Raw genomic sequence first — 11,154 nt, forward strand, 5'->3', positions numbered from 1 at the left:
GCAAACGGCCACGAGCGAATGGTGCTTTTACGTATCACCGGCACGGGTGCCAGACGAGGCTGACAGCGGACACGAATGGATGGGTCACTTAACCCCTGCTTTCTGATATATGATTTGATTTTGATTGTTCTCACTGGTCTTGCCGGGTCTTCTCACGCACAGCATACTTCCATAGGTCTCGGTTTCTGGTCATTTCCTTGGTGAGACCTAGAGTTCGAAGGTCGTGCTTCACCACCTCGACCCAGGAATTCCTGGGTCTACCTCTTCCACAGGTCCCCTCAACTGCCAGGGTGTGGCACTTTTTCACACACCTATCTTCATCCATTCTCACCACATGACCATACCAGCGCAATCGTCTCTCTTGCACACAACATCTGATGCTTCTTAGGTCCAACTTTTCTCTCAAGGTACTTACACTCTGTCGACTATGAACACTGACATTACACATCCAACGGAGCATACTAGCTTCATTTCTCGCGAGCTTACGCATGTCCTCAGCAGTCACGGCCCATGTTTCACTGCCATGTAGCATGGCTGTTCGTACACATGCATCATACAGTCTGCCTTTTACTCTGAGCGAGAGGCCTTTAGTCACCAACAGAGGTAAGGGCTCCCTAAACTTTGCCCAGGCTATTCTTACTCTAGCCGTTACACTTTCAGCACACCCACCCCCACTACTGACTTGGTCACCTAGGTAACGGAAGCTATCAACTATTTCTAGTTTTTCTCCTTGGAAAGTGACAGAAGTTGGTCTCAGAGCATTTTCAGTGTTTATTGTTCCTGAGCATCTGCCACATACAAAAACCATCTCCCTAGTTAGCCTTCCTTTGACATTGCTGCACCTCTTATGTGTCCATAGCTTAGACTTGGTGCATCTTATAGAGTTTCTACCTACACCTTTTCTACAGATCGAGCAGGGCCATCTACCTGAAGGCGTTTGTGATTTGTCTACCTTCCTACTTATTACGACTTTGGTTTTAGCTAGGTTGACTCTAAGGCCCTTCGATTCTAAACCATGCTTCCACACCTGAAACTTCTCCAGTTCTGATAATGACTCAGCAATTAGAGCAAGGTCATCAGCATAGAGGAGCTCCCAGGGGCATCATGTCTTGAATTCCTCCGTTATTGCCTGGAGGACTATGATAAATAGGAGGGGACTGAGGACTGAACCTTGGTGGACCCCTACCTCTACCCGTAATTCTTCACTGTACTCGTTGCCAACCCTCACCTTACTAGCAGCGTCCCTGTACATGGCTTGCACAGCTCTCACTAACCATTCATCTATTCCTAGTTTCCTCATTGACCACCATATGAGGGATCGGGGGACCCTGTCGAAGGCTTTCTCCATGTCAACAAAAGCCAGGTACAAGGGCTTATCTTTGGCTAGGTATTTCTCCTGCAGCTGCCTTACCAGGAATATAGCATCAGTGGTACTTTTCCCTGGCACGAAACCAAACTGCATCTCATCTAAACTAACTCTCTCTCTAATTAGTTGGCTTATGACCCTCTCTGTAACCTTCATCACCTGATCCAACACCTTGATACCTCTGTAATTATTTGTATCTAGGGCATCACCTTTACCTTTGTAGCAGTTGACTATTATGCTGCTACACCAGTCATTGGGTATGACTCCTTCATGTATCACCTGATTAACTATACAGGTGACTAGGCTATAGCCGACACTACCAGATATTTTGAGCATCTCTGCAGTGATACCTGATGGGCCTGGGACTTTCCCTGTCTTCATGCTTCTAATTGCCTTAGCTACCAAGGAACTATCAACCCTGATAGCTGGTCCCTCTGTTGGGTCAACGTTCGGCAGACTCTCTTTATCCCATTCATTTTCTTTATTCAGCAACCTTTCATAGTGGCGTCTCCAAGCCTCTCTCTTTGCATCCTCGTTTAGCGCAAGTGAACCATCTTCCATGCGAACACACTTATCTCCCACCACATCACAATTCTCTCTCACACACTGTCTTGCAACGCGAAACACCTCCAGTCTTTGGTCCTCACGGCGCAGAACATTGGCAAATTTTTTTCTTATCTGCTTCCCCTCTGGCTAGATAGACCTGTCTCCTAGCTTCCCTTTTAGCAGTCTGATACAATTCCCTGCTACCACCATTCTTCCAGTGCTTCCAAGTCTGTCTCTTTTCTCTAATAGCCCTGTCTACAACACTGTTCCAGCCACAGATCTGGTCAGTGGCTCTCAGCAGGTTGTCCCTTAGAAACGTCCAGTTGTCCTCTACCCCATGTGATACTCTATCCCCTTCTACTTCGTCAAAGGCTTCAAGTAACATGTCTCTAAATCTCTGTCCATTCACAGGATCCTTAAGCTTCCAGATCCTTCTTCTCCATGTTGGTCGTCTTCTGGTTGTCCTCCTACTCCTGATCCTAAAGTCACTAACTACCAGTCTATGTTGTGGGGTACATTCTTCGCCTGGGAAGGATTTGGCATTTATAAGTAGCCATCTCTCCCTTTGCCTGGCAAGGATGTAGTCAATTTGGCTGGTATGTTGGCCCGATCGGTAGGTGACTAGGTGGCTGGTAGGTTTCCTGAAGTTAGTGTTGCAAATCATAAGATTATTTGCATCGCAGAACTCCAGCAGCCTGGTTCCCTCCTTTGCGGGAACCAGAGCCATAGTCTCCATGTACGCCATGGAAGCCCCCAGCATGTCGTCCAACGTGACCATTGAAGTCACCAGCCACAAAGAGAAGGTCTCTGTCGTTCGTCAACGAGGTAGTCTGCAGTAGAGTGTCATAGAATCGGTCTTTCTGTCCATCAGGTAGCCCCGACTGAGGAGCATAGGCTGATATAATGGTTGCTAAACTATGATGAAGCGCTAATCTAATCTTAAGTATTCTGTCACATACTCTGATTACCTCAATTACTTTATCTACCCATTTCTCAGCGATAAGTATACCCACGCCTCCAACTCCGTCAGTGTTCCCTGCCCAGAAAATCTTGTACCTGTGTTCCTTGCCTGTGAGGAACCTAGCAGAACCTCCTCTCCACCTTACTTCTTGCATGCAACATATATCCACACATCTCCGTTCAAGCATCTCAACTATCTCGCCAGACCTACCTTTCAGTGTGCCAACGTTGAGGGTGCCAACCCTTAGGGTGTGGGAGGTATGGGCCCTAGAGACCCTGCGTCGGTGGACAGTAGCTTCATGTACCTGAAAAGAAAGCTCGCATTTGGAAGAATTCATGAGCAAGTAATACAGTAGCCTTCAATTCAACCTGCATAACACTACCCATTCATATTTTGCACTGTATGATCATTACCTTACCTAGGTCGAAACTAGGGGTAGGGATGGTGAAAGAGCATTTGCAGTCTTCAAGGGAAGCAACCAAGGGATGAAAAGAATAGGAACTTCCGGCATGTGTGGAGGGGGTGGGTGGGCGGGTCAACCCCAAACTAGCAAGAGGATTCTGTTAATCGTGAGAGCAAGAAAGTAGGTTTGAAAGTATCAGAGAAGTCAAATTTTAGGGGAGACGATGAGTGGCTATGAAACGGGAGCAGATAGGGAGACGAGACAAGGCTAAACGAAAAACATTACATGAATGGTATGTTGAAAACTGAAAGAAAATATGAATAGAGGGTACTGAAAGGAAAATATGAGAGAGAAATTGAAGGAAACTGAAAGAATAGTGATTATACGTGCAGAGGGTAGTAGAAAGCGAGGTTGAAAGAAGAAATCTTAACTTTTAGCCGTTCATGAGCTGTGCATTCGTAGTGGAGTTGAAAGCGAGTGGGCTTAGCGATTTGCGATCGCTAGTTTATATATGGCGATGGTGGTTATCGAAGACGGGGGATTGGGAATTTCTTTAGATTCTGGAGAGGTTCAAGGGTAGGGTAGGAGTAGAGACGTCCTGTGGTGAGACGGAATCACTAATAAAACAGTTGACCAAAATGTAGATTGCACATTAGGTAAACAACTGCATGGATTGAATCCCATATAACAAGATTGGAATTAAGGTCACTGAAATTAACACAGTAAGTAATGTTGATGATAGAAATCCCTAAACAGATGTTTAAGGATTATCATATCAGTATTTGACAGGGAAGTAAATCCTTTGACTGTCTTGAACATCAGTTAAGGCATTCAAGGGTTGAAAGACAGCACCATGTTTATAGAATACATAACCAATCACAACATAACATCGTACAAGATTACAAGTTAATGAAATGATAAAAGAAATCTTTCAGTACTTTTATTTATTTATTTTTTTTTTTTGTTTTATATTGAAAACTATTCTTTAAGGGAAAAACTTCCGAAAATGACATAAAATTACAACGATCAGTGTCCATTTTAAGAGTTGTGTCCCTTGCACATTTTTAGCATTTTTTCTTCAAGCTGAGAGTTACTCCCCTTATTTACAAAGAAAAACCAATTTCATTCGGTTGTTTCCCCGTAATGTCTTGTAGCAAACCAACAAAACAAACAGAAGAAAAAAAAAACATTAATAAATAACATAAGGCTAGTCAGGGTAGTTTTAGATAACAAAACTATGTGGATTGTTGTTTTGACAGCACAGCAGTATAAATTCATAGAAAGAATTCACTCCCAATATTTTGATTAGCAGGACTAGAAATCCTGTATTGGCAACAGTTGGATTTCTTGTTATTTACCGAGAAGCACCAAACGCAGTGCAATAAAGTACAAGGGGGGGAAACAAAGATTAATAATAAAATGAAAATCTGGTTTGATCAATCCAAATTTCAAACAAATCTTTTCTCTGTCTATTCTTCTTCTTCTTCTTGAACCTCAGCTAAGGTCCTCATCTTCTTTGTTGATGTTCTCATCAGGAACATCCATTTCTACAGGGTTTTCCTCTTCAGTGATATTGGTAATATTTGCAAGACTTTCGTCATCGCTCTTCTTCTCTGCATTCCTGTCGTTTTCAGAAGTTTTCTCTTCATCCTTCCTGCTACTACTGCCCATGGACATCTCCGATTCTTCATGGCTTTCATCACTCTCTGGCCCTGAACTCGTACTATGTTTTTCTGCAAGCAAAAGTAATCCATTTCAATATAACCACATAAAAAAAAAAAATTTTAATTCTAAAAATCACATTACCTGAATTTGCTTAACTCTTTAGCATTTAAATTGGCATAAATCCAGCCAAGATATTCGACCTGTTTCATCTTCAAACTGGCCAGTTCTGGCCCCTTACACCAATATTTAATTCTTTATTGCCCACAAGGGGCTAAACATAGAGGGGACAAACAAGGACAGACAAATGGATTAAGTCGATTACATCGACCCCAGTGCGTAACTGGTACTTATTAAATCAACCTCAAAAGGATGAAAGGCAAAGTCGACCTTGGCGGAATTTGAACTCAGAATGTAGCGGCAGACGAAATACTGCTAAGCATTTTGCCCAGCGTGCTAACAATTCTACCAGCTTGCCACCTTCCCTTACACCAATATTATTCTAAAAATTTACAGTTACCTCATCAAAATTTCAAAGTACAAAATAATGTATGGTTCATTCAAAACAATGTGAATAATTAAGCTACTAAAGAGTTTTTTTTTAAATCTTTTAATTACTATTTTGCATTTCTTTCTCTTGTTGTCCCTATTCTCTTGGTTAGAAGGTTCAAGAAATACAGTAACTTAAAAGAATTGTCAGGGATATATTTCTATCACTAAACATTTAACCAGAAGAGTAAACGTGACTGCTTGCATCAAAAAGTTTGCTTGCCAGCAAATCTGATCAACTGATCCCAGTTCATAGCACCTTGGGTAAATGTCTTTCTACCAAAACTATGAGGCAACTAATATACCTGGTGAATGAAGTTTGCCAATGGATACCTGCATGGATCCCATTACAAGTGTGTGTATGGTGAGGAATGGCTGAACGAAAAGATGTTGAGGCATTTAGTTTCATATTCATACTGAAGTAGACATTGTCTGCTGGGGTCCCTATAATCAACTAAAACCCTTAAAGGTATGACTGGTGTACAATGGTGAAACTACTAAAATAATATGGAAGGAATATTTCTTTTTTTCAATCATGAAAATTAGTGCAAATAGAATAAACGAGTATTAGTGAATAAAAGAATAACTACTCACATTTAACTAGATTCTTACCATTGGTTCAAGATGAAAAAGGCAGTTACTATCATTACTATCATTACTATCATTACTATCATTATGATTATTATTATTATTATTGAGAAAGCAGCAAACTGGCAGAATTATTAGCACACCAAGCAAAACGCTTAGTGTCAATTTGTCTGTCTTTACATTCTGAGTTGAAATTCTGCCGAGGTCGACTTCGCCTTTCATCCTTTCGGGGTTGATAAATTAAGTACCAATGCAACACTGGGGTCAACGTAATCGACTATACCCTTCCCCCAAATTTCAGGCCTTGTGCCCATAGTAAAAAGGATTATTATTATTATTTAGGCAGTGAAATGACAGATCCAGTGCACAGCAGCATTTCATCCATCTAACATGGATGAAATATGCAAAAACACACACATTTTTGTCCTATTATAGATTATTTTGACTTCTTAACAATATACACACATCGAGTACATCTAAGAGGTAGAGTCACTCTCAATTACAAAATATTAGCTAAAAACAAGTTCTATTATTATTAAAAGTAGTTGACTTCAGTTATTTTACTTAAGCAACATATATATAATACTGAAGAAGTCAATCACTCTTGTGATACAATAAAATGCACTCTTTTAAGTGTAAAGTTGATATTAGGGGATATGGGGAGCATCCAGCTATGAAACTCATACTGAAAAAGGAACAAATAAATGAAGGGAGGATAGAGTGGGCTCTTTACCCTGCCATAGACAGCCTCTTGTACCACCAGCACCAGAGAGATTATCTATGGCAGAAATAAAATCTACCCAATCCATGCTGTAAAGTGGTTAGAGATAGGAAGGGCATCCAGCTGTAAAAATCATAGCAAAACAAGGAACAGAGAAATGGTGGAAGGGTAGAGAGGATTCTTTTTTAGCTCCACCATAAACAAGCTGTCTAAGTGTCAACAACTTGTATGAGAACGTTGTTATTCATTATAATTTACTTTAAAGCTAATGCATTTACATTAAGGGAAGAGAAGCGATTATACAAACAAATACTCACAAACTGTGGGGCCTAAAAGAAACAATATACACACATCTAATATACCTAAAAGGCTGAATCACTCTCAATTATCGAACCTTAGCTGAAAACAAGTAACATGTGGAGGTATACTCATACAGAAATACTGTAAAACTGACAAACATTTTGTGAGCTTACAGCACCAAGCTATAGACTATATGGACCTGGGCCATAATTGTAGTGCTCAGACCATAACCCTATTCCCATCAAACGTAACCTCACTACGCTTAACTGAATTCAATATAAATAAAGACACCTTGGGTTACAAGATATCACAATTCTAATATAGCATTTAAACTGGCCATATCTGGCCAAAATATTCTTCCTGTTTTATGCTCAAACTGGTTACATCAAGCATCTCACACTTACCCTGCAATGTTAGTCTAAAAATGCACAGTCACATAATCAAAATCTCAAGGCTATAAGATAATATAGGATAAATTCTAAACAATGTGAATAAATAAGGGTTACATTTGATAGAATAACCTGAATGCTAAAGACTTAATAGCAAATCAACAAGGAGACTCTTTGAGTGAAATTGCTTGACTTGCTAAAACTAACAGCCAATTCTCCCTGTCATCTTAAAAAAAAAGAAAATTGAATTATGCAATAATTTTAGTCATTTTAGTCATGTCTAAAATACTTATCATATGTCTGCTCAGCAAGAGTTGACATAGGGCTGAACTACAATTAATTCCTACCGACACAGTGAACTAACAAGAATGTGGAAACTAACAATCAAATACAATGCTCACAAAAGCCGTCCCCAATAAACGTGTTATTGCAATCTTTAAAAAGTCCCCAAATACCCCATTTCTTGCTATAATCTTCATGCAGAAGGTCATGATAATAATCATCATTATCATTTTAATGTCCATGTTTCCATGCTTGCATGGGTCAGTTGGAATACACTGAGGCCTATTTTCTACCTTTCCAAGCAAGGTAATATTTCCTTGTGGCTGGACATGTTTTCATAGAAGATTATATTCATTTATAACTATCATGCAATGTCAAGACCAAGTGATATAAACACATATATACATTCATACATGATACACAAAATTATGAGGACACAAGCATTTTCTTACCCAACCTATATTACAACTATTTACCATACCCTAATCATATTTGACAAATTTATCAGGTAAAAAATACTTCAGTAATTGAACTAAACATTGATACAACTTTTAATTATTGTACATTGTCCACTCTTCAAGAATACAGAAACCATTTGACATTCCTCTAACAGACAGAATATTGTGGATGCTGAAAGTTTGATATTCTAAGTAGTATCTCTCTGGATTTCAAATTTTTCCTGTACAACAACTTTCCATAATAAATGTAGATGATGACTTTCAGGCTTCAAGAGTTAACTGAAGATGAAAGGGAAAATAAAAGCTTTGAATATAATAGAAAAGAAAACAATATTTACCATATGTTAAACTCAATTTTGATTCTGGTGCTTGAAGAGCTGGGTTAGACAGCGATGGCTGAGGTGATACAAGATCAAGTTTTGGTGCCTGAGGCCGTTGCTTTTTGGCTGGATTTAAATAGTAACAGTAGCAGCACCGAAAGCCTATAAAATAAAACATAAAACACCATGAAAAAAAACTTAAGCATTTTTAGGAGAAACTCAGAATGAGTCATGTAATAAGACAATTAACTCAGCTCTAAACCTTGGAAATTTTTTTCAAGTAAACGTTAATTTGTAAGCAATCACTTGATTGGTTACTTTCATCTCAAAAAGCGATAACAGACAAATCAGTCACATGCTGTATTTTTAAGAGTGCAAGTGACAAGGTGACCAGGTGACAAGGTGACCAGGTGTTTCTATCTCATAATTTATGAGTGTTTTGAATCCAGCTGAATCATCATCCTCCTAACATCTGTTTTCCATGCTGGACAATGATTGGATGGTTTGACCAGAGCTGGCACCCAGAGAGCAGGTTTCAGTCTGATTTGGCTTGATTTCTATGGCTGGATGCCCTTCCTGATGCCAACCACTTTACAGTGTGTGATGGGTGCTCTTAATATGGCACCAGCACCAGTGTTTTTATGTGGTACCAGCTCAGAACTCTTGCAGGCTAATCCTAAACTGTAACTAGTAGTAAAGATTTTGTCCTTCATAATCAAAGATGAATAGGTGATAAGATTAAATACATACAATAAATATCCAATTTTACAAGATTTATCATGTATCCATTGTCTAGAACTGAACTGAAAATTTTTATATTGTTTTTATTCATTATGCAACAGTTTCCAATCCAAAATACAGTGAAGGCAGAAATATAAAGATGAGATCATTAGACTGAAAACATATTTATTAGTGAGGGAATAACTTATCTGAAGCATAAAATAAATAAACTGACTTGAAAATTTGTTTACGCACTTGATGTGAATTATTGTTCATCACAAAAAGTTGAAGTTACAGAAAAATATATATTAGTATTATCTGATTCAAAGTCAGAATAATACAAATAAAAGGTAGGAATTTTGTTCAGCCAGAAATAGAAGAGAATTCCTAGGATAATTACTTTTATAATGAAAAACAAAAAAAAATCAATTAATCATATATGTGAAGAGTGATTGAGGGAGCAGAGTAATCTACCTTTCTAAAAGGAATAATCCAATGAGGGGGGGAGTTGATAAAATGGTTGTGGCAAACTGAATAAGCTATGAACTAAACTTACTTATAAATTCAAACTCTTCTCTTATTGCCATTCCGTTATGGGAATGGCAGTAGCGGCATATCAGAGCATATCTGTTTTGGGGCCCTTCACCGACTACATAGTCAACAAGTTTGTCAAAAGTTGTCCTGTCTCTTGGCGGTACAGGCCTTGGAATTGGAGGGCCTGGACCTAGAACAAATAAATAAATAAAACATACCTTTTATTCATAGATAGATAGACAGACAGACAGACAGATAGATAGACTCACAGATAGATAGATAGACAGACAGACAGACAGACAGACATTAGCCATGAAATTTCATTTGAAACCTCAGTTGCAACAACAACATGTTGTATTTTGGTAGGATCCTATCAATCAACTCATTCATTGTTAATTAATTATTCACTTCCTTATATAATTAGTTACATTTATCATTGAAGTCTATAGTTACACTCTTGAGACCAATTCATTGATTTCTTTTTAGTCATTGATCTTCACTGTTTACCTTTATTAATTAGGAAATTAATAGCAGAATCCTACCGGAATACACTACAAGATTTCAAAATACAAAACATACTTTATGAAATCTTATGAAAATCAAACTAAAATTTTGCTTAGACATCAACAAATAAATTTAATTAAAGACCAGGAATTGATAGAGTCATTAAAGCAGCAGATAGAATGCCTTGTATTTGCTCTCAGTTCAAATTGCAGGTCAACGCTGCTCTTTTCATCCTGTCATCATACTTTTAGGGTTGATAAAGTATGAATCAAATATGCTAAGGCAGAGTCCTCTCTCTCTCACACACACACACACACACACACTCACACAGAGAACTGCTCATCATGCTGTGCTGTGAGAACAGCACCCACAGTGTCCTTTTCTTTAGAAATGGTGAAGGGTTGAGTGAGAGCCTATTTCATAGAAAAACTGATATGCTACAGAACTGTGAAAAGATGAACTGATGAGCAGTTCACAGTTGGAGATACAAGAGGTAATCACAAGACAAAAAGCTAAAACATTTTAATTACTGTTTAAACCAAATTAAAGTAATACATATACACAAAGAAGTGAAGTTTAATTTCAAATTATACAAAATATTCTAATTATTTCTTTTTTCAAAGATTAAAAAAATATTTTTATGGTATTTATGAAGTTCCTCAAATCTCAATTCAATGTTGATGACATAGAAACAAAAATATTAAAATAGGGTCGCAAGATGTGAGAAACATTAGATATTTTATAGGAATTGTGATGGTTTAAATCAGTGGTGAAAATTAGATGAAAATATGTAAAAGTATTGTGAGCAGGTGGTTGTTATCATAAGCAGAGATAAGTGAAGGAGGAGACGG

The 11,154-nt window shown here is 38.3% G+C and overlaps 1 protein-coding gene across 2 annotated transcripts in view; it reads right to left on the reverse strand.

The window, feature by feature from the left end:
• Positions 1-4,191: 4,191 nt before the first annotated feature.
• The window catches only part of LOC115210238 (endoplasmic reticulum junction formation protein lunapark-A), a 100,366-nt gene continuing 93,403 nt past the window's right edge, over positions 4,192-11,154 (reverse strand). For both annotated transcript variants that reach the window (XM_029778712.2, XM_029778713.2), the window contains 3 exons: positions 9,822-9,989; positions 8,564-8,707; positions 4,192-5,009 (listed from right to left, as the gene is read on the reverse strand). In XM_029778712.2, the coding sequence (XP_029634572.1) occupies positions 4,771-5,009; positions 8,564-8,707; positions 9,822-9,989 (551 nt within the window). In that variant the 3' untranslated portion in view covers positions 4,192-4,770. The remainder of the gene's footprint in view (positions 5,010-8,563; positions 8,708-9,821; positions 9,990-11,154) is intronic.

The sequence above is a fragment of the Octopus sinensis genome, linkage group LG4 (assembly GCF_006345805.1).
Source record: "Octopus sinensis linkage group LG4, ASM634580v1, whole genome shotgun sequence".
Taxonomy (NCBI): Eukaryota; Metazoa; Mollusca; class Cephalopoda; order Octopoda; family Octopodidae; genus Octopus; species Octopus sinensis.